This window comes from Onychostoma macrolepis, chromosome 08, assembly GCF_012432095.1.
Source record: "Onychostoma macrolepis isolate SWU-2019 chromosome 08, ASM1243209v1, whole genome shotgun sequence".
Classification (NCBI taxonomy): Eukaryota; Metazoa; Chordata; class Actinopteri; order Cypriniformes; family Cyprinidae; genus Onychostoma; species Onychostoma macrolepis.
The window spans coordinates 11,690,367-11,716,090 of NC_081162.1; the positions used below are offsets into that span (position 1 = coordinate 11,690,367).

General features: G+C 35.7%; 1 protein-coding gene across 1 annotated transcript in view; it reads left to right on the plus strand.

Moving 5' to 3' along the window:
- Positions 1–25,724, plus strand: part of ipo11 (importin 11) — a 205,409-nt gene that overhangs the window by 100,332 nt on the left and 79,353 nt on the right. Inside the window, exons 20-22 of the mRNA XM_058783964.1 lie at positions 854–967; positions 12,980–13,095; positions 19,139–19,215. Coding sequence (XP_058639947.1) covers positions 854–967; positions 12,980–13,095; positions 19,139–19,215 — 307 coding nt within the window. The remainder of the gene's footprint in view (positions 1–853; positions 968–12,979; positions 13,096–19,138; positions 19,216–25,724) is intronic.

Consider the following 25,724-nt stretch of genomic DNA (forward strand, 5'->3'; position numbering starts at 1 on the left):
TTTGTATGTAAATAAGATGTAATTTAATGATATTGTTCTGAATTTCATTTTTTTCTTTGCTGGAGAAGCATTCCAACAGTAAAGGATGCTAATATGAAAAGTTTTAATGCACCACTGCAAAATAGACCAGGAGAGAGATGTGAGAGAGGATTCAGGCAGATATTCCTAATCCATAGGAATAATTCATGGAATATAGTTCATTAAATCAGGTACCAAATCGCAGGGCAGAATAATGCAAGAGCAGCATAAAAATAAAACCCTGCAACACAGTGCTTACTAAGACTGAAGTAGCTCTTGCCACAAAAAAAAGTCTCTCGGAAAAATTTAGAATTTTTATCATTGATTAAATTGAAAGATTCTATATTAGTTTTATCAGTACTATTGTTTTTGTTTATTTTTTGTTTTTTTTTGTATAGTGATTTTAAGAAAAATTTTATATTATTGTAAATGATGTATTGAAATGATATTGTTAATGTTGCCATGAATATAGCCATTGTTGCTGATATGGTATTAAAACATACATAAATATATAAATTGTACTGACATTTCAGGGCCGTTCAAAGAAAAACAGGATAATAATCATTAATAATAAATGGTTGTTTTTATTATTGAAACATTTTTAGAAATGTAAATTAATAATTATATAAAAATAATATAGTGATGATAGTAATGATGATAATACTACTGCTATACTAGTTTTTATAACTTGTCAATTTTTATAATTTATTGACCTGTTCTCAGATTTTTTTAAATTTTTTATTAATCTGAAACAGTCAAGTTCAAACAAACATTTATTTTGTGTGTGCGCCTTTGCAATTGAGATCAGTGCTTGACTCTACCCCCTCTCTTCTAGATTCGACCGTACGTGGGCTGCTTGGTTCAGTACCTTCCTCTTCTTTGGAAGCAGTCTGAAGAACACAACATGCTCCGCTGTGCCATCCTCACTACCCTCATCCATCTCGTACAGGTACGGCATACACGCGGGGCCAAGAATGAAACAGATAACGAGCCTTTGAAACGGTCGAGTCGGGTGTTTAGCATTCTGTCTGTGTTTCAAGTGCTCACTTGAACGTGATGCGCGTACCTTCACCGATGGGGGGCCTTATTTTCACTGTCGTCGTCTGTGAATATGAACAAATATGCCCTCGAGCCCTGCTGAGCACTTCTCTGGTTTTCTGATGCTTGCAGAAGACCTTTATTTTTGTACGATACACTTCATCCTTTCCTGCTGTGAGAGTATGAACACACATGCGGACAGGGGCTTGTTATTGATGGGTGTATTTGAGAATTGCCACAGTGCTTCTCCATCTTCCTCCACATGGGATCCCGCAAGCTGCTCATTTCATCCTGTCTTTTTTTTTTTTCCTTTTTTTTTTTTTTGCTCCATGAGTCAGAAGCAGTTTCTGTGTCACTCCGGCCCCTGAGGAGATGACTGACACTAACATTTAAACCATACGAAGGCTGCAGTAGCTGGATATCTTGAGCTTGGTTTAACTGAGAACTCCACTGAGCAACACTTTGCTGATGCAGGAACAACCCTTTTCACACTTTTTGCCAATTTGTGATATATATATATATATATATATATATATATATATATATATATATATATATATATATATATATATATATATATATATATATATATATATATATATATACATACACAGTGATGTGAAAAGTGTTGGCCCCTTCCTGATTTTTTTTTTTTACATGTTTGTCATACTTTAATGTTTCAGATCATCAAACAAATTTAAATATTAATCAAAGATAACACAAGTAAACACAACATGCAGTTTTTAAATGAAGTTTTTATTATGAAGGAAAACAAAATCCAAACCCACATGGCCCTGCGTGAAAAAGCAGTCAAATACCACTAGTATGTGTGTGTGTGTATGTGTATGTGTGTATATATATATACATATACATATACATATATATATATATATATATATATATATATATATATATACACACACTAGGGGTGTCAACGTTAACGCGTTAACGCATGCGATTAATCAAAAAATTTTAACGCGTTAATATTTTTATAACGCAAATTAATCGCTTGATAAGGTTTGACCCCAACTTCTTCCCGTCGTCGCAGCGCGGAAGATTATCTATCATTGTGTGACGAGGGTACAGAGAACCAGTGTTCCCAGGGTAACGACACAAGTGGGCTATTTTGAAAATACAGTCGCAGGAAAAATTACAGAGACGTTTTGAGCTACTTTTTTAATGTACCGCGGCCGCCCAAAGTGTATATAGACAAATAAAAATTAAATAGATCCTTTTACTAATGTGTATTATACTTGGAATGTATCCCTGGCAACTTAAGAATGGAGAGGCGGTTGTAACATCACAAACAACTTGAGTTTCAGCCAGAGCAGCAGAAATAAACGTGACAACAGCCACTATAGATTATTTAAGATAATAAACACATGATTACGATAGGATATGGTCTGTATGTGATTTTTTTTTTTTAGATTAATGTGTACATCTGAAATGCTCATTTGTGCAGCAATATAAAAGGCTATAAATAGCATATTTTAACAACAGTAAACGACCAAATTCCACATGTGATCGCAAAAGGAAGTTATTACAAACACTCGATGGTGGTTTGAAGTGAGTTCTGAGTAAAAGTGTACTATTAATCTCATAAATTGTCTTATGAAGCATGATGCTTGATGTAATGTTAGCTCTAATGCAGCTGCAGAACAGGTCCAATTCTTCTTCATAATGCATTGTGTCATAATACTTCACGTAAGGTCGCAAGAAATGTTTTGTTGTATTTATTTAGAAATACTTTTGATAATAGTTGGGTAAATGTATACTGGGATTGAAGCGATGTGGCTTGGTAAACGTTTTATTGCCAGTTTAAAGGCTGATAATGGTTGAATAAAAACAAAATAATAATGATAAAAGAATAATAAGGATTATGTCTCATACCTGGCGGAAGTGTGAAAGGTTCCGTTTCCTTAAACTAGTTTGTCATGCATTTCTTTATTTCAACACACTTACAGGTAAATCCTAGTATTTTAAATTTGCGATTAATCATGATTAATCACCGTCCACGACTGTGATTAACGCGATTACATTTTTTAATCGATTGACAGCACTAATATATACACACACACACACACACATTAGTGCAGTCAATCAATTAATCGCAATCAATCGCATCCAAAATAAGTTTGTTTACAAAATGTGTGCACTGTGTATATTTATTATGTATATATAAATAGACATACATGCATGTATATATTTAAGAAAAATATGCTGTTTATATATTAAATATATTTATATATTATATAAATTATATGAATATAAATATATTAGGGCTGTAACGTCCCAGTCGATTAGTCGATTAATTGGTCGATACGGTCTGGTTCGACCAAAATTCTGATTGGTCGATTTTTTTTGCCGCGCTCATTTCATCAGTTTGGCCGCGCTCATTTCATCAGGTGGAAAGCACTAATTGCTAATGGGGGTGTTTTCAGAGCACCCCTGTTTCACAGGTAACAGTCTGTTTTCAGAACACCCCCATTGTTTTTTTTTGGATTAGCCCAACCCACTGGAGAAGAGAGACAGATAAGTAGGCTTTAGAAGGTTTGATGCTGAATATTATTTATTTAATAATAAGCTAGTGGACTCAGCGGTTTGGAACACATATCAATATACATCAGTTCTATTCTAACATGTCAACAACAAAAAAATCGACAGTGTGGCAGCATTTTGTTAAAATTAATAACGGGAAAAAGGTTGAATGCAAAGTTTGCAAGCAACAGTTTGCCTTCCACAGCTCGACGACAAACATGACGTATCATCTGAAAGCGGTAAGCTAACTTGTCTGCGTTAGATTGCCCTGTCTGTTTTTGAGTAGGCTACATGAACATATCAGAATTGGCATATTTCAATATTTTAGTGTAATAATCGTTTTATAACTGCAGGCGCACACATCCGTAATGACGGTAGAATCCCCCAGACAAACCCAGACCACGCTGGATTTTAAGACTCTTTTTTAATATTCTTTTTTTATTAAAGTGGACGCGCATTTTGTGTTTATTAAGAGTAAAAGCTTTAAGTCTCTTATGTTCAGCCTCACTCTGTGCGAGCTGCGCAGAGCGGCTGAAATGATAGTGTCTGACAGTTATACTTATAACATATGGCAAAAATAATTTTCTAAATTATGTTGCACATTCCTCAAAAGTTCTTGTGATATCACTAGTTGACAACATAGTACTGTTTTCAGAAATCACAGGCTATGATATTGCGCAGGTGCACGTGATGCACCGCTGTCAGAGACGACAGACTCGTTGGTCAGACTCATTTCAGTGCAAAATAATTAGGTCAAAAACGATTTAATATACTGCAAATAGCCTATTAGTTTTTTATGTTTATTTATAATTAATTTAGGCAGACAACAAGGCTACCAAGTACTGAGCACAGTGCGCATCTAATTAATGTAACGTACGTTTTTTTTTTTCTCCACAACGTCATTTTTAGTCGATTTTTAGTCGAAAGTTTCAGGACTTCAGTCGACCAAGATTTTCTTTGGTTGATTACAGCCCTAAAATATATACATGTAAAGCTAACACTTTACAATAAGGTTCATTAGTTAACTACATTAGTTAACATGAACTAAGAATGAACAATGCTTCTACAGCATTTATTAATCTTAGTTAATGTTAATTTCAGCATTTACTAATGCATTATTAAAATCATAAGTTTTGTTTGTTAACATTAGTTAATGCACTGTGAACTAACATGAACAAACAATGAACAACTGTATTTATATTAACTAACATTAACAAAGATTAATAAAGAGTGTAATAAATGTAGTGTCCATTGTTCGTTGATGTTAATTAATACATTAACTAATGTTAACAAATGACACCTTATTGTAAAGTGTTACCCATGTAAATATATGTAAATGTTTTCAAAATGTATATTTTGTTTGTATTTTTATATACATAAATATATACAGTACACACATTATGTAAACAAAAACTTTTATTTTGGATGCGATTAAACGTCACAAATTGATATATATATATCAATATAGGTAACACTTTACAATAAGGTGTCATTTATTAACATTAGTTAATGTATTAACTAACATGAACGAACAATGATTAACACATTTATTATAGTATTTATTAATCTTTGTTAATGTTAGTTAATAAAAATACAGTCGTTCATTGTTTATTCATGTTAGCTCACAGTGCATTAACTAATGTTAACAAGCACAACTTGTGATTTTAAAAATGCATTAGTAAATGCTGAAATTAACATGAACTACGATTAATAAATGCTGAAGAAGTATTGTTCAATCTTAGTTCATGTTAACTAATGTAGTTAACTAATGTTAAGTAATGAACCTTATTGTAAAGTGTTACCTCAATATATATACATGTCACAAATTGACAAAAAGTGTGAAATGGGGTGCGTGTACATAAATTGTTCTCTGTTTAAAATTTGTTGCTTTGTAAAGTGTTACAAAAAAATTCAAATAAAATAATGCAAACAAGCCATTGGACAACTTTACTTAGGCTACATAAAAATATAAATATAATAGCTGGACAATAAGGAAATTGTTTTAATCAAATTTAATAACTCAATCTGATACTCGAGAGTTGCGAGCAGTTTGAGAGTGTGCACACTTTTAGCTGAGAGTATATTGAAGACCATCTCTCAGAGAGTGTGCGAGGACTTTATTGGTTCAAATAGCTGGAATGTTTAAATTGGCAGGATTTAAAGGATTTGACGTGCAAGTGTCAATTTCAACTGTCCAAATGTGCACTAGTCAGAGCAAACTCAACGCAGACATGGATGTGAGGTCATTTGTGCATTTTGAGAGATGAGAGAAGACACAGTACCATTTGATCTCAATCGCTCACACAGTTTGTGAAATTTCATCTCACAGAAAGTTTTAAAATGACTGATCTGCTCTGATGATCTGTTTGGATTCAACCTACATACTGTATTGCATAAATGTTTGCAGGAATTTCCCGCTTTATAATTGCGAAACCTGCGGGAATGTGTAGAATTACGCACTCTGCCCGCAATCTCGCAGGAAAATGCAGGCCCTGATTTTATACATAGTTACGAAGACAAAATGTGTAACTCCTTCTGTGGACGTGCTTTTTGTAGGAGAATTCATTTTTTACAATAGTGCTCTCATTATAACATTATGTATATGACAGTCCTAGTCATAGTTATTAATGTTCTACATTTCTGCTTTGAGTTGGGTGTGCTAAAGATCACCAGTACAATGAAGCACTTTGATAGCAGGTTTTGTTCAAATCAATGGTATTTAAAGTCCCCCTGTAGTGAAAATCATGTTTGTTATGCTGTTTATTTTTCTATGTGGTGTTTTTAATTTGCTTTTAGACAAACCAAGTGCCAAACCATTAATCAACACCATTGCTGAGTATTTTCTCCTTAATACGCGGTTTGAAACAGCCCTTTTTTTGCTACGTCACAAAATTAAATAACCAATCACATCAAGGGATAGATTCTAGTGAGAAGGCAGCAGGTTAATCCAGTATAAATTATAGAGTTTGTATGCAAAATATGCCAATAGGATTACCAACACAAAACCAAAAATAAAATAGAGCAAAAAAAACCCATGAAACAGTGGTTTAACGTGAATCTAGAACCGCTAACTTGAATAATAACCCGCAGCAACCGTGTAAAAGTAGCCCGGAGTCAGACCCACTTCTCCCGCATCGGCGTCTGCACTTCACACGCATTTGCTCACGGCTGCAAACTGGAATCACAAACATGGCTGCATTAGAGTCTTCAAGGAATTTTGAGGACAAAACATCAAGTAAGTAACTTTTTAACGAATGTTACAGTATCCACTCTAGCTGTCCGCTAGTAAAAACATTGAGGTCCTGGCTGAGTGGAGGCGGGGCTAATTTGCGTATTCATAGATCCACATATAGTAAATAAGGCAAGGGTGTAGAGTTGCATTCAAGCTATTTTAAGGCATGAGAAAATTATTTTCACAAGAAAAAAACATTTCACTGACATTTTGACTTTTAAGGGATAAGATTTTTGACTACAGGGGGACTTTAACTCATCAGATATATTTCCTGTAGGATACACTTCGTTATTTATACTACACAACCTTATAATTATGACTTATACCTGCACAAAATGCCTCGAAGTGAAGGCACGCAACAACTTGTAGAAACGCGCAACTAAACTTTAAAAACTCGCCGTTTTATTGTAATAGTGTTCTCACTATAATGTTATATATATATATATATATATAGTTATTAATATTCTGCATTGCTGTTTGAGCTGCTCTCGCTGCACGCTGAAATGATAATCACCGTAGTAAGCCTACCATGAGGCACTTTACTGCAGCGCAACTCAGCCTGATGCATTTTGTATGAGATAAATAATATATTCACGATATATATAAAAACTAAATATTGCAACTTACAGTTCTACAAAAGGCTGTGAGTGACTGCAAAAGCGAACTTGACTGCTAGTCATGAAGATATAAGTCTGTGGATGCATTCTTGCGAATATCGTTAGAATGTCATTACGTTTAAATATCATTACATGTAAAAATGTGAATTTCAGTAATGACATTTAAATTATTAAATTAGTACTAACAATTATTTGAAAAGAATTTAATAATAAAGCATATTTGACTCGTGCTTGCAAAATGAGTCGGAATGTGCATGGGCAAATTTTGCGCAAAAGGCGAAAAAAATTGAAAATTTCGAATTTTAGGGTATGTTTTCTGAGAGGAGTACCTTTGACATCCAAGCACCCACATAAAGACGACTCCGATGGCGATCTATCCCAATACACACATAGCCTGTTATATCTTAAGTGGACGTTTGGGGAACTTGGGGAAAAACATTGGATGTGTAACATTAAATTAGATCCGTGCATTACACAATGTCAATGCAGGCCGTCTATTGCAGTGGTTTTCAAACTTGTTCCTGGGGACCCACAGCTCTGCACATTTTGCATGTCTCACTATTTTACACACCTGATTCAGATCATCAGCTCATTAGGAAAGAGCTCCATGAACTCAAATGAGTGTGTCAGATAAGGGAGACATAGAAAATGTGCAGAGCAGTAGGTACCGAGGAACAGGATTGAAAACCACTGGTCTATTGCATTAATGTTAATTAACCGATAAAATAAAAGAGAAGCGCTCAATGCTTTTGATTGATTGAACTGCTTTTGCAGTTTTCAATAATCAATTTATTTGTAATGAACACACTTAAGTGATTTTTACATTTTACTTTTTGTTTTTCTTACTTAAATGTTTATGTTTAGATGTAAAATGAAAAAGTAATACAATAGGCCTACACTTGTTTCTTTCTTATATTTGTTCTTTTTTTTTTGCATCGGTTCTTATTTATAACAACACAGATTTAAAAAAAATAGCTGTATTGTGATTATTAATCTAGTAATTATTATTAAGAAAAGAAGTGGGGGAAATGATGCAATGTTGCTGGGTGATTTTGCTTTGGAACCTTCAGAAAACTTTAAAATCATTTTTTCTCTAAATTTACTTTGCTGACTCCATCGATTTCAAACAGGTGTAGCTCAGTCATTTTTCGTCTCAAATTATATGTCATTTTGAAGGTTGTTTAATGGAGAATGTAAAATGTAAAAACTTTGAAAATTTGCTCGTTGTGAATGTCATTTTGCCAGCACAGGTCACATATCAAGCCCCCATGCCTCAGTTATTTTTTGTATGTTTTAAATGTATTGAGCACATGGAATTGGCCTTTCAGTGAACTTTTCTATGTACAAATGGTCAGTTATACTTGTGTGGATCAGAGTTAATGTTCATTTCATAAAGATTCCTTTGAGGAGTGTTACTGATTAATCATCAGCTTGAATGAGCTGTTCTTTGTCTTTGAAAGTGCTCTGTGCTTCAGTAACCACATCTTGCATATTAACATTTCTCGCTCACGTTAAAAACCCTTCATTACAGCATCTTCAGTTCTTGCAAATCACAGGCACATGAGTCAGTCTGAAAGATCGCCCAAGGCTTGGCCGAAATTTGCATACATCCTAAGATCCGCCACTTGTGCCAGCTTAGTTGACCAGCTCTCATTATGTTTTATTTATTTATTTATTTTTGCTCAAGTCCTTAGATTTGCATATTAAAATGCCAGCAGTCCTTCAGGAAACCATCTATTGTGTGCACATCTTACCACCCGCCATCAACAGTTTGCTATTAACCTTGCATTTGTTTGTGTTTTCTGTGGCCTCCTCTGCCAGCCATATGGTATCACAGCTGCTGCTCTCCAGCCTGGCACAGAATGCTGAAGAGACAATATTACCAGTGAACATTCAAAGTCAATCATCCCTAAATGGCCCTATCATGGGTCCATCCCCAAAAGCATATTTTTGGCAGATGCTTCAAAATGGATGCTCTCTTTACTACACATTCGGATATGATTTGTTGACCTGCAGAAGCCAAATTGCCTTGGCACATGCCATGGCTTGCAAAATTGGCCATTTTTATGGACAGAGGTGTTGTTTGGGAACATTTTTTGGTAAACTAGAAAATTCTGTGAGCCAGCTGGAATTGTTGTTTGGTAAACTTGATAGTAGTGGATAACTACTACTTTGTGGTTGCACTCTATACATCAGGCTAGGGCTGCACAATTAATCAAAATTAAATCGCAATCGTGATTAGGCAAAAGCTGTGATTGTCATGCGTATATTTCAGTGAAGCACGGTTCTGTGATCAGTAGTAAACCTCCATTTGAAGGTCATAGGGCACTTTCGCGTTGAAACTCCAAATATGCCCCGCAGAAGAAAACATCGTTCCAGGAAAAAAAAAAAAGATTGATCTGCTTTCATTGATTGAACGTGACTAATAAACACAGGACTACGACAATATAGTTTATCTGAGTTGTTGTTCTTATTTTTTTCATTATAATGAAGTAGGGCTGCATCGTTTCAGCATCGATATCGCGATGTGCGATGTTTACTTGCGGTATATTTATACTGATCATTTTCGCGACAGGCTCGTGTTATGTCGCGCCATAACAGCTAGAGGCTGTCTGCACCAGATGCGACAAAGCAACTGTTGCAATTCATAGTCATAAATAGAACGCGGCATCAGTTTAATGTCGGGATTTGTCGTGCGCGCCGTATCCGCTGTAGACAGCATCACTGATTATGGGTTATTATTTTGTCGCGCCGTTCGCATCCAGTGTAGACACAGTGAGAGCCACGCAGATGCACGTGAACACTGAATTCCATTCATCTCAATATCTATTTATGTCTGAAATTACACATATGCGCAAAACTATGTCAAAATGCATGTCTCTGCAAGTATCCAACATGGTTGCTTATGGCCTAGGTGAAGGTAAACCATTGAGAAAGTAAATGGATAGTATTGGTTCACAGCAATTTAATGTTCCTGAGGCTTTCTGTGTCATGAATGTTAATCAAACAACAAAACACACAGAGAAAAATCACTTTTGTAGCTTTACAGATTTATTAGATTTAATTTATACAGTAAAGACTATGCAGTGTTATTTTACATTTGATTATTCAATATCTGTACTTAAATACTGTTTGACTTACCTGAAGAATTGAAAGCACTTTATTTCATTTGTATCGTTTTTCTATTTGCTCGTTTTTCTATTTATCTATGTTTGTAATTTGATTATTTTCTATGCTTATTGATTCACCTACTAAATCACCCCAATCACTGATTATTTTTTTCCAAATAGAGCTGTTCAAGTCATCTGGTGATTAAACTCTCTGGAACAGAGCTACACAGAGCTGTAGTTCATTGACAAGCTACACAAACTGTTTTCATAATCTCAGAACGATTTCATCAATTTCATAGTCATGCAATTAAATCGGTCTGCGATTAAGAAAGCGGTTTTGTGTAGCTTGTCAGTGAACTACGGCTTCATTGTTAATTTCTGGCCGCAGCGGTCTCCCTTCTAGCCACAACCCTGGAACGACGCGCATTACCTTTCTTTTGCAAGGCTTATTTGGAGTTTCAACACGAGAGCGCCCTCTGGCCTTCGGATGGAGATTTACTAATCACAGAACCGTGCTACACTGAAAGATGCTCATGACAATCGTATTTGATTAATCGTGCAGCCCTACATCAGGCATAGCCAACCACCCTTGCTACTGAGCTACAGTATACATATATGTAAAATTCAGTTCCAAATCTGCTCCCACATCTGTCTGTCAGTCTTAAATTTAGTTATATTAAATGTTAAGGCCATAAACAGTCTTAAACGGTACAAGAAAATCTTAATAATAATTTCAAGAGGCCTTAAATTTGCAGACAGAAAGTCATATGGTTGCAATATGGCTGAACATGATGATTAAACTTCAAAAAGCTATGATTTCATGAAATAAACATGAACGCTGCATGTTTTAAAGTCAGGTGCTGCGCTGCTTTGTGTACTGCTGTTAAGGGGAAACGGCTACATTTCTGGTGTTCCGAAAGTGCCACCTGCTGGCAGAGAATGAAGTTGCATTTTCTACAAGTCCTGCTGTTTTGCGAAAATCAACCTATGTTCAATGTTGACTTAACTTAAAAAATTTGAGGAAACCCGTTGCCTTAAAAATTTTAAGTAAATGATCATTTAAAAAAAATAAGTGAAGTGAATTGTCAAGTTCACTTAACTTTTTTTTTTTTTTTTAATTATTATTCACTTAATAATTTTAAGGCAACAGGTTTCCTCAATTTTTTTAAGTTGTCAACTTATCACTTTATACAGTGTATGTTTTTATTCTGCAGACATGCAGAGTTGTAAATGTGAACTGGTGCATTAACAAAAGGGTAATGCATTATAAAAATGTAAATAATTAAGACACTAAGATATACTTATTTGTTTTAAAGGTTAATAAATTAAAAATTAATATAATTGATACTGTTGACTCATCATCTTCAAGTTCTCATTACTGATTTAAAAAGAATGTATTCTCATTTTCCTAGATCACAAAAATCTTATTACCATGCTGTGGAAAAAAAAAATTATATTAATATTTAAATAATAATAGAATAATACTTTTATGAGTAGTGACATACTTAATACACCGTGTTGGTGTTTGTTGTACTACCCTTTTTATAATAAATGCTGATTTTCCAGATTTTTATGCATATTTTTGGACCAAAAACTCCAGCTTTTATAGTTTGGTGCTAATACAAACTAGGTAGTAAAACATCTGGACGCATGACAAAAGTACATTGTTGTACTCAACTTTCAAACTACAATTGCTCAATACCTTGTCGTCTTGCCAAGTTATGACTCTTGGTGTCTACAGTGGGTGTCCTTGGATTTTGTTTGTTGTTTTTCATCTTTGGCCCATTGACAGTTACAAAGCTTCACCTGGATCCTGCAGATAATGCATTTCTACCCTCTCTGAGCCCCCAGAGCTCTCCATCTGTGATTTTGATGGACAGCTCTGAATCAGCGGACTGTCGAAGGCAGTCATGCCCTGAACTTAAGAGCCCTTTGCGGTGGTCTTTGTGATGAGCCCTCATCAGTCAGAGGCTGAGTGGACGTATCTTACTCAGGGGAGAGCACGGCTGCTCTCAAGACCGGGCCCTTGAATAAACCCAGAAAACACATGACCACTGGTGTGTTCCTGAGATTCCCGTACTAGAGAGCATGGAAAGCTGACACTATCGAAACCTGCTGCTATTCAGTCAGAAAATGATGTTTCTTGTGCTTGACTGTAAGATGGAATGAAACTCATTTTGGCAGCATTTCCTTGAATTTCCCTTGACAACCTGTTATCACATTTTTATCTGAATACAAATGTTTTTTGCCTGCATTTTCATCGCACAACCTGTTGTTTTGGTAGGACTGTATAATACAGCTGATATTCAGAGATTTTAAAACAATTGTAGGAGAAGCCCAAGCTTGTTAAATTTTATTCTGAAAAGTTGAGTGATTAGTTTTCCTTATCCTGGTATGATGGGTTGAAATGTTTTTGTGTTGTTCAGGGCCTGGGAGCGGAAAGCAAGAATCTGTATCCCTTCCTCCTACCGGTTATCCAGCTCAGCACAGATGTTTCTCAGCCCCCTCATGTTTACCTGCTGGAAGACGGTCTGGAGCTGTGGTAAGTCTCCAAGAGTGTATATGAGCCAAAGGTTTAACCTAGGAAAAAAGTTTCAACCCAATCCCTAGGTTCTTATACCTTTTGTACAATTCCAGTCAAAAGTATTTGCATACCTGACTGACTTAATAGGCTTAAAGGTGTATGCTTTAATGGATGAAATGGGTTATGTAGACAAATATGAATTGTGGCGTTATGAATATCTTTTCAAAACTGTTTTTTGGACTGTATAGTGTAAAAAAAAAAAAAAATTGAGGTCAATAAGTGTTAGTGTACATTTAATAATAGTCTTCAATAAGCTTCCCAAGTTAGAAAATGAAAATCTGCAGGGCTGTGACATTTTCAATGTGGTAACTTCTTCCAAATGTCCATATCTGTTATTTCATAGTACAAAGATTTACAGAACAACAAGACTGGCTTGTGTTTTTTTTTGTGTTGTTTTGTTTTTTGACTATCATCCTGCCTACTTTACTGCCTAATTTTACTTTATTTATAACTATTTATAAATAAATGTATAACTATTTAGTTAATTATTAGAAAAAAATAACGTTTATAATGTTACAAAATATTTCTATTTCAGATATATACTGTTCTTCTGAACATTCTATTCATCAAATAAACCTGAAAAAAATCTACTCAGCTGTTTTTAACATAATAAAATAATATTTTTTGAGCAGCAAATCGAAGGATCGCTTTGGATCGAACAAATGCTGGCTTGGTGAGCAGAAGAGACTTCTTTAAAAAAAAAAAAAAAACATTAAAAATCTTATTCAAAAACGTTTGACTGGTAGTGTATATCAATTTTTATATAGTTTAGAAGTTGCTCAAGTAAGTGGCATTTAACCTTTAAAATAGTACTTCTCTTAGCATGATTATCACTTTTTAAATTAAAAATACATATGGACAAAATACATACGGCATACGTATAATACTTTACATACTACAAATGGATAGTGTAAAACGGACATATGATTAAACATTAGGTGTTCATTAGTTGGCACTGTCCATGCCAAGTTGTCAGTGCAACAAAGCAATATAGATAGCAGTTTGCAAATAAATAAATATGGTTTGATTTTAATCCTTATTATTAGAATTGGCGAATTCATCAATTTGAACAGTTTTCTAAACTTCAAAACTGTTTAGGCCATATCAGATGTTGTTTAAATAGGTGATTCAGCCTCATGTCTTTGACATATGGAGGAATGGTAAAATAAAAAATAGCACACCAATAGAACCAATATAGTTCACAATAAAGGCCGATCGATTTGGTGGAGATTGAAAAGACCACATTCAATCAACTCAGGATGAAAAGAGAACACATTTTGTTTCTATACCAAAGGGGTCAAAAGTTATAAGTGAATGAAAAGTCAAACTTTGAGTGGATCAGAGCACTAGTCTCAAGCAGTGGCTGCCATAGATCAATACAACAAAGACAACAGACACACCTTTGGTAAAAAATGAGTTGGTGTATCCACTGTCCAAACTTGGCTGGTAGTAGGGGTGTGAGTTATCACGATTTTTGATTCGATTAAATTGTCTCCATGATCTGCTTTTGAAGAAATATTGTAGTATCATGCATATTCTATCAGTTGCAGTGTGGCGCTGTAGCACAAGACTGTAATTCAGCTCTCCTGGATGCAATTCAAGAGAAGAACACACAGCGTGTCAGAGCAAGCGCAGCCAAATGAACCTGAAGCTGTTGAGAGGCATTTGGATGAATGTGTAAATATATGCTGTGCGCTTTGCTCTTAATAGCGAAATAAACACAACAAAAACTGACAGTGGTGTGAAAGCAGCAGTTAAAAGCGCATCTTGATTACAGCGATGTTTTCACGAGCTCTGCAGTAAAGTCCAGTCACATCATGTTTATTTATATAGTACTTTATGCAACAGATAGCCTTAAATCAAGCAGATTTACAGTATTAAACATGAAAAACCAGAGTCAGTGTCGATTTCTGTTAGAATTACGACTTGATTTTCTGTTATAGAGCAGCTCTTCAGTGTGGAGCTAGCTAGTGATAAAATATTTTTAATAGTGGGGAAAAATATTTCATTAATGTGATACTTTGATCTTTGCAAACCAAACTTTGATCTAGCTCAGGACTGTTTTGATTATCATAACCCTATAAGGTATTTTAAGAGATTATTTTGTGAAACAATTGTTTATCCAAAAATAAAACATCTTATCACTTACTTTTATTTTGTTTCTTAGCCATATGACTTACAAAAGGAGATGTAAGGCAGAAGGATGTGTCATTCAGTTACTTTTTCATCTATTTTGTGTGCCAAATATATATATTTGCATAAATTAATTGTATAATAATTGTAATTACATATGACTTTCAAAAGCTGAAGTGATTACCATTATATATTTGTTAGAATATGCATAACTCAACATTTTAACTAATTGCAAAAGCTGAATAATCAGTCAGTGTCTACTGATTAATCAGTGAAATAATCGACGGTTAGTTGATTAATCATTCCAATAATCGTTAGATTAATCGATTATCAAAATAATTGTTTGTTGCAGCCCTAATATAAATATCAGTGATATCTCAATTCATTGCAGGAGTAGTTTTATCTCTTCTGATTTCATTAAATTGTCATTGTTCCCTATTGGTCCCTATTACTTCCTTGGCATTGTTAAAGATTGAATTCTGTTAAAATTCATTATATTATATTATACAGTGGTAGCCAAAATTGTTAGAACACTTGGCATATTTAAGAGGTTTCAGTTGTTAATGCTGAATTGGTCATAATACTCATAAAACAAACTATTGCCTGAACTATCTGCGACGGAAGGATTCTGCTGGAACATTGAAAATGATGGACTGGCCCCCTCAAAGTCCAGACCTTAACCCCATCAAGCAAATTTGGGGCGAGTTAGAAAATAAACTAGACAGATCTATTGTGCATTCAAAGGAAAGCCTTTGGCTTGAGCTGCAGAAGACATGGGATAACATTAGTGTTGAAGTTCTCAGGAAATATATTAACACTGTGCCAGAGAGATGTGCTGCTGTAATTGCTGCAAAAGGTGGACATACTAAATATTAAAGTTAAAAGTGGAACAAAAACAGTACAACTCACTTCATCTGATATTTGTTGTGCTCAAAGCAACCATCTGCATGTTTCATGAACATTATGAAATTAAATCATGTTTTGGAGGCAAAAAAGGTCAATATTTTCAGATCTGTCATGTTTTCTAATAATTTTGGCCACCACAATGTCTATTTTTTTTTTGTACTGTTAACAGAGGAATTGTTGACAATTCCATTAGTGTGTAAAACGTTAAAATCTCTCATAAAATGCTCCAAAAACTACATGTGACTCATGTGGCTTTTTCACCTCTGCTTTCCACGCCGCTCAGCAATGCCGATGGTGAGGGCAGCACAGAATAATGTGGCATGTACCCTCCTCCAGCTCTTATGCTGTTTTGTTCACGGCATGGGTTCAACTCTGCAGCTGGCCACTGTGGTGAACATAAGGAGAGGACAAATTTCCAGCTTTCTGTCAGCTCTCTTCATACAGCTAGCTTGCTGCTCACAGTTGTACAAGAAGTTTACCCGGTGGCATACTGTTTATGCCTGCAACATCACTATAGCAACCAAAGTGGATATGCCTACACTGTCTGAATTCCAGTCCTGATTTTGGGATGCAAAAACAAAAAACACTTTGTGATTGTTCATAATATGAATTCAGTATTGAATTGGCCTCATTTCAGTTTAAGAGTTAATTAGAATTAAATTAGCCACACCTCACTAAAAGTTGAATTGGAATGACAAGAAAGATGAATTTTAATTCAAATTAATTTCTGGAAATTAAAGTGTAATACCGATTACCAATTAAGTTTCCTGGTAAGAACTCTTACAGTTGCTTTTTGGAATAGCTGTAGCTTGTTTATTAAAGATGCAGGACAGCCACCTAGTAGTGCATTTCAGTAATCCAGTCTACAGGTCATGAATGCATGAACTAGCTTTTTTGCATCAGAAGAATTTAACATGTTCCATGGCTTGCCGATGTTTCTAAGGTGGAAGAAGGCTGTTTTTGTAAAATGTGAAACATTATTTTCAGAGTTGCTGTCTAACAAAACACCCATGTTTTTGACTGTTGAGGAAATAACAGTACATCTTTCTAGAAGCAAATTTTATTCTAAGAGATTCTTTGTACAGGTTTTTGGTCCAGTAAGTAATACCTCTTTCTTATCTAAATTTAATAGAAGAAAATTCCTGGTCATCTGGTCTTTCACATCTTTAACACACTCTGATATCTTAGATAATTCATCTGGTCTTGATGAAATATATAGCTGAGTATCATCAGCACAGCAATAGAAACTAGTCCCATGTTTTCTAATAATATTACCAAGAGGCAGCATGTATACTGAAAAAAGCAGAAGGCCCAGGACAGGTCATTGTGGCACTCCATACTTTACTGGTGCTATCTTAAATGATTCCTCATTTAAATAAACAAAGAGGTAACAGTCAAACATGCAGAAGTTAAATAATTTTAATGCCTGTCACTGCATACAAGTATAATTTTGTAATCAGTCTTTGAGTATGTTGTGGGCTACAGTGTCAAACACAGCATTAAGATCAAGTGAAACTGGAAAGGAGATGCAGCCTTGGTCTGATGCAGGAAGCCATTTGTAATTAACAAGTGCAGTTTCTGTCATGATGGGGCCTATCACTGTTTGCACAAAATTTTTAATCAGCACTGCACAAGTGTTATCAACATTGATAGTAATAAGAAATGTTTCTTAGGTAGCAAACCATCATTTTAGAATGATTTCTTAAGGATCATGTAATTGAAGACTGCCATAATATTTCTATTTTTACTAAATTTCATTTGTTTTTCAAAAAAGGTGTTCAATTCAATTCTGAATTGCACATAAAGAGTACATTTTTTCGCACTTTTATTTTAACAACATTTTCATGTACAATATTACATAGCCTTTAAATAGGTTGAGATTTACCCAATTCATTGACCTTTCACAGGCTTGACTTAAGGAGATGGGTGTCACATTTCAATTCAGTCCTTTGTCATCTTTGTTGAACTAATTTCTAACTTCAGGAATACAGCTAAAGCATTGCAGTGGTATTAACTACCCTCAGTCTAAATGGGTTTCCAGTTAGTGGCTGTTTCCATCCTGTCGGATCCTTTGTCCTGTCAGCCAGTGACACACGTAATGCTTAAAAGATTTGTGAGACAAATTGCCTGTCCAGATGCGAATGATAGCATGAATCATTGGAGTCGTGCCTCAGAGGAACGGAGACAACCCTTTTTTTTAATATATAAATGCCACACATTACACTTAGCTGTGCTGTCAAGCGACAAGAAGATGCGGAGTCAGGAGAAATCTTACGATTAAATTAATTTATCTTTAAACTGTGTCCTACATACTAATCGATATTGTCTGTGATAAGCTCAATGCTGCTTTGTATTTACCATAGATTTCTTTTCTAGCTCTGTAATTCATACACCCCCCATCTTTATCTCCTTTCTGAGTGAATTTCTTTTCTCTCCATTCTGTCAGTCTTCTCATTCTCTTCTCGATCTCTTTAAAGAGGGTTTATTTCCCCCCTTTAAGTTCAAGGCTTCAGACTCGCTCTCTAGGTTTGTTGTTCCTCCCTGCTGTCCATTTATCATTTTCTCTGAGTCACTCTATCTCTCTTGTATCGAGACAAAGAGAGTCGCTCTGTACAATAACCCGACCTGCACAAAGACTCCTCTGTAGCCTCTGGATCAAAAATAGCAGCACTTCAACAAATTTAGCAGCATCCATTCATTTTCTGGAATGCTTTTATAAAAGATCGCCTGTTTTGTTTAAAGATAGAAGATGTTTGGCTTGCAGCAGGCCTTTTTATGAATTGATGCTGCTGTAGTAGAGTTTCCATGGACACTAAAAGCATAGTTCTTTCATTGTAATATTACTATCATTTGAAGGTTTTTTTTTCCATGTAATGATGACATAGCAACATCTTTGATTGAAAAATGGTATTGCATATTAAATGAAGGCTTTCTAAATGGCATGATCTTTCTCTCCATGCAGGTTGGTGACTTTAGAGAACAGCCCTGCCGTCACCCCTGAGCTTCTGAGGATCTTCCAGAATATGTCCGCCCTACTTGGTTAGTAGTTGCCTCTTTAAGTGTGCACTTTCTTTTTTTTCTTTTTTTTATTAAATATCAAGCTGAAAGCCAGTGCCAATTTAACTGTCAAATGGACATGCCCTGAAATGCAGGTCACAGACTTTTTTAGCTGAATTCATCATCTCAATTTGAATTCTTGTTGACCTCAATCCTTTGAAATCATTTTTAAATTATATATTTTGCCATTATTTGTCTGTATTTTCTTATCCCTGTGTTATTACAAACTCATAGGACATTGAATTTTTTTTCTCTGAATCACAAAAAGCGAAAAAATATCCTGGACACTCCTTTTAATTTAATGGAGGTGAATAAGGACTTGATTGGTTTAGCTACAAAAAGGATGCAAAAGCACCGTTAAAGTATCATGCAAGTGGTATGCTATATTCCAAGTCTTCTGAAGGTTTATCAGAAGACCACACTGAAATTTGTTGTTTACTGAAATTGTATCATCTGAGATGGCTTTCCTTTGTTTGTTCATGAGAGAAGTAGTGAGATCCATTTCTTTTCTTTTGAGTCATATCATTTCAGTGAATCTGATTTATATTTCAAGCAGTGAATTTTGGGCTTCAGAACACTTAAAGGGATAGTTCACACAAAAATGAAAATTCTGTCATTAATTACCCACCCTCATGTCATTTCAAACCCGTAAGACCTTCGTTCATCTTGGGAACTCCAATTAAGATATTTTTGATGAATTTCGAGAGCTTTCTATGACCCTGCATAGACAGTCAAAAACTGACGCATTCAAGGCCCAGAAAGGTAGTAAGGACATTGTTAATTGTTGTGATAGTCCATCAGTAGTTCAACTGTAATGTTATGAAGAAGAAATTGTTGAATAAAGTTGTTATTTTTGTTTTCTTTGTGCAAAAAAGTATTCTCATAGCCTAATAAAATTAAAGTTGAAACACTCATGTCACACAATTGTAAAAATTGCCCCTTCAAGTTTGCTTTTTTTTAATACGGACCAACATTAACTGCCTTATGGCCTTGAAATGCATTTCACTGATTTGTCTTGCTGAATTTACAAAGCAGGACTTAAAGAGGTGGTTGACTTTTTTTTTCTAGGCTTGATTGTGTTAATGCTTTGTTTGTTAAAAAACGCATTATTTTTCACATAATTTACCTTTATTCCACACCGCTCTGTCCCTTCTCCTCTAAACGCGCTGGTCATTTCCTGCTTTTATGAAGCCCCTCCCTCAGAAATACACGATTGGCTCTGATTGGTTAGCTGACCCAGAGTGTTGTGATTGGCTAAACAGCCTCCAGGGTGCATCTGAACGTCCCGCCCCTCACCTCAGCGGCATGTGCTCCGGTTGTATTGTAAACAATGGCGTTGTCTATAGCCCCTTTCGCACCGCTTTAGTTCCAGAACTAAAAGTACAGTACTAAAGTACTGGGACGATTTTGCGCGAACTATTTCCCAGTACCATTTAAAGAGTTGCATTCGCACCGACAGTGGGTACTAAGAAGTGACGTAAGCCGGTTGACAGCGACGTCATTTGTGCGCGGCGTTCAACAACGAAAACAAAGAAGGACAACGTTAACAACAGGAGGATGGAGGACGCTGTGATCGGAGCTGTGTTTTTGTTGTGTCTTGCGGGGTTCACAATAATGGACATGGAATGTCGACGTAACGTATACATCAAGCGATTGAAAGATCGGAAAGGAGTTCAAAATGTTCAAAAGTGCCTTCACTTCAGCGTCCGTCCATCTATCGCTGTTCTCCATTATGGCGAAATATAAGTTAATGCGATGTTTACACAGTATGTGTTTACGCAGCGTTTTAAATCATGGTGGGTGAGGGCGTTTTCGTACGCGTTTAGCCAATCAGCATACACTTACGTCACGATAGTTCCTATGGAACTGTTTTAGACCTTACTCTGAAGTAGAAGCTAATTAGTTCCTCCAAACGGAGTTCTGGGAACTAAAACAGTTCCTAGTTCCCGCGGTGCGAACGCCAAAAAGTGGGTAGTTCCACAATTAGTTTGGGTACTATGAAAAGGTTCCTGCGGTACGAAAGGGCCTTATATTGCTTATCAGTTTGAGCCCGATTGAGACCCGCAGGATATTAGTGAAGAGGATCACGCAGAACCTGTGCAAGCACGGCTTTTAATTAGCGGGGATGCTAAACAGCCTCCAGGGTGCGTCTGAACGTCCCGCCCCTCAGCTCAGCGGCATGTGCTCCGGTTGTATTGTAAACAATGGCGTTGTCTATATTGCTTATCAGTTTGAGCCCGATTGAGACGTGCAGGATATTATTGAAGAGGATCACGCAGAACCTGTGCAAGCACGGCTTTTAATGATAGGCCTAAGTTTTTTGTTTGTTGTTGTCTCATACTTTTATATATGCTGTTATTTGTAAATGCTACTATGTTAGCTTTTAATATATGGTTTTATCCTGATTAAAGCTTTAATACAGTACGGCTGATGAACTGAATGAGAGAGAGAGAGATGCAGAGCAGGGGGATGCGAGGAACAGTATTAAGAACCGCTGCTAGAACATTGGTTTTGAAACTTGTGAATTCATTAGAATCATTAGAAGACAGAGTCACTCCTTCCCTCTCTCCCTCCCTTTGACTGGACTTTGAGATATTGAGTATGTGTCTGTTGTTGTTGTTTTTTTGTTTGTTTGTTTTTTTTATTTTGGATGTTATGTATGAAAAATAAAAAATGTTGATAACAAAAAAAAAACATACATTTGCATAAAGCATCAAAAAAAAAAAAAAAAAAAGACAGAGTCACGATTCATATATGTAGAGATTTTTACGCACACCCCTAATTTCCTCTTCCTCTTCTCTAAAGCAGTTCCCGGGGGCGGGGTTTATGTAAAATTCTGGGTTCTTGACATAACGGACCTGGGAAGTAACTCGTTGTAGTCCCTTACCAGTCGTTTTTGTAGGCATTAAACTGCCAGAATTTGAAAAGACGATATCTCTGTTTGCATTGAACCTTCAGCTTCATAACTTTGCAGATATTGTTTATGCTCAAACAGCAACATTACACACTAACTAACGCTAAAAAAGTGAAATCACAGTCAACCACCCCTTTAATTCATCCTCTTCAATTTTTTCAATTCTTGTTGGCTGAATATTAACTAGTTGACCTCAATCCTTTAATGAAATGGGTTTTTAAAATTTGAAGTCAGTTTGATTGTCAATCAGCAGCTAATACATTTGATGTACTCTTTTATTCATGACGGTGTTATTCAATTAATTGAACAGAAGGCAATTTCATATTCTGGTTGGTAGTTGTTGAGCTCTTTATTCTGCTCAGCCAGATTCTTTTAGTGGTTGTCTCTTGCTAGCATATTTTAATTCACTTAAATGTTATTTTGGTTGTAATAGAACTGTTTCTCAGACGCGAATACGATGATTTACAGAGTGACTGAGGCAACACAAAAATTGCTGGTTTTGCTTCCCTGGGGTTGTATTAGAATTAGATAATTAATGGTTTGATTGGGGCACTGTAATTAAATATGCTTGCATCACCGCCTCCTAGCCTCTGGGAAATGTCACACAGAAGTGTTCGCTCCAGAGGAGCCGTTCAAGCGTAAGGCCAACACCTCTCATAACCTCAGACAGTCGGAAAGATGCGTAGCCATCGGAGTCGAGGGTTGCTAGAGGTCAGCACAAGAGAGAGAATAAGAGAAAGCATTTCATTAAAGCATCTGCCGGCGCATTGAAATGCAAAGAGAGGCGGCTGATTGAAGCGATTTTTCCATTTGCATGCTCATTTCTCCTATCCTCGTCTCTTTCAGGTGCTGATGGTAATATTAGCACAAGGGCCTGTTAAGACTCAGTCTCTTTCATCCATTCTTCGGGAAGCCAGTTAGGAAAAAAATTAAATTTCTCTCTATGGATTGGAATGAGGATGGCCTCTGACCGGAAATTAATCTGTATCATCTAGAGATGTCGAAAGTACCTTTGTACAAACTTGATACTTATATATACAGTGGCATGTGAAAGTTTGGAAACCCTTTGCAGAATCTGTGAAAAATTTTAGCAAAATAAGAGAGATTAGGGATGCACCGATACCGATACATGCGTTGTGCATGTTTTGCTTGCTTCATGAGTGTTTCTGCATTAGAAAGAAAAGCAAAGAAAAACGTGACTTCTATTTCTGAAAATATCACAATTAGGAGATTTATAACGAGTGGTTCCCTGCATTATTACAGCAAAACGCGTGATTTTAGCAGCTCTAATACCATAGAGCAAAAAAAAAAAAAAGAACAGTGAAAGTAACAAAAACTTGTAAAATACATTTTAATGTGCATAATTAAGTGTGAAAATAATCGAAGGATATACAGTCAAACCAAAAATTATTCAGAGACCAAATATAATTTTTGATATTTTTTACTAGTGGGTGCAGGACACTATAGTTAATTTATGTAAGTGAGGATAGCAAAATAAAGTAAACTGTGACCATATTATATCCAAAAATTCTTCATACAGTGGACTACCAATAAAATTGATACAAATTTGGAACCAAAAATTATTCAGACTGAGTCTGGGGAAAAAAACTGAAGTTCAGGTTTGCATGAACCTAGTTGACAGCTTGCCCAGGAGACTACAGGCTGTCATTAAGGCTAAGGGTTGCCTGACAAAGTATTGATAGTTGTGTAAATATTTTCATACTAACAGCTGTCTGAATAATTTTGGTTGATTGTAATCCATCACATACCTTTCTATCAAAGTTATCTGATATTATCGAGCTGAATTTGTTCTGACACTGTTTAACTCTGAGTTCTTGTCATATTTTACTGCCATAAACTATAGCGAATAAACTGCGATAACGTGAGAAATGTTGAAGGTGTCTGAATAAATTTTGGTTTGACTGCATCTGTTTGATAAATTAAGTTAACCAACTAACATTATAAATACACTTTTGGTTTCTGTACCCAATATTTAAAAAATTTACAAATGCAATGAAAATATCGGTATTGGTACTCGGTATCGACAAGTACCAAAAATAAAAGTATCGTATCGGGCGAGTACTGGAAAAAGTGGTATCGGTGCATCCCTAAGAGAGATCATACAAAATGCATGTTATATTTACTTACTGTACTGAGTAAGATATTTTACATAAAAGATGTTTACAAATAGTCCACAAAACAAAATATTAGCTGAAATTATTAAAATAACCCCCTTCAAAAGATTGGAAACCCTTTGTTCTTAATACTGTCTGTGATTACCTGCATGATCTAGGACTTTTTTGTGTGTGTGTGTGTGTGTTATGGTTGTTCATGAGTCCCTTGTTTGTTCTGAACAGTTAAACTGCACATTGTTCTTCGGAAAAATCCTCCAGGTCCTGCAGTTTCTTCAGTTTTCCAGCATCTGTTGCATATTTGAACTCTTTCCAGCAGTGACTGTTAGGGCTGGGTGATATATCAAACGCAATGATCATGCGCATCTCGTCAATAAAGCCGGTTCTGTGATTAGCGGTAAATCTCCATCACCTGCTTTCAAATGGAGCGGCATTTAATACACAGAGCCGTAGTTCACTGACAAGCTACACAATATTGCGTTCATTATTGCAGATGAATTGCCTTCGATAATGAACGCGATATTGCGTAGCTTGTCAGTCAACTTCGGCTCCGTATATTAAATGCCGCTCCATTTGAAAGTAGGTGATGGAGATTTAGGACTAATCAAGGAACCGGCTTTACTGACGAGATGCGCGTGACAGTCACATGCGATATATCGCCCAGCCCTAGTGACTGTATGATTTTGAGATCCATCTTTTCACACTGAGGACAATTGAGGGACTCAAACACAACTATTAAAAAAGGTTCAAACATTCACTGATGCTCCAGAAGGAAACACAATGCATTAAGAGCTGGGGGGTGAAAACTTCTGAAGATGTCCAAATTTTCCTTATTCTGTAGAAATATCTTTCTTTTTTTTTTCCATTTAGTACTGCCCTTCGGAAGAAACAGAAGATACTTGCATGTTTCCCGGAAGACAAGTACAATTTACTTTGATCTTCAAATTTAAAAAGTTTTCACCCCCCGGCTCTTAAAGGGATAGTTCACCCAAAAATGAAAATTCTGTCATCATTTACTCACCCTCAAGTAATTCCAAACCTGTATGAATGTCTTTGTTCTGCTGAACACAAAGGAAGATATTCTGAAGAATGTGGGAAACAGAGCAGTTCTGGGGCACCATTGACTTCCATGGTATTTTTTTTTCCTACTATGGAAGTCAATGGTGCCCCAAAACAGCCTGGTCACAAACTTTCTTAAAAATATCTTCCTTTGTGTTCGGCAGAACAAAGAAATTCATACAGGTTTGGAATTACTTGAGGGTGAGTAAATGATGACAGAATTTTCATTTTTGGGTGAACTATCCCTTTAATGCATAGTGTTTCCTTCTGGAGCATCAATGAATGTTTGAACCTTTTTTTAATAGTTGTGTTCGAGTCCCTCAATTGTCCTCAGTGTGAAAAGATGGATCTTAAAATCATACAGTCACTGCTGGAAAGGGTTCAAA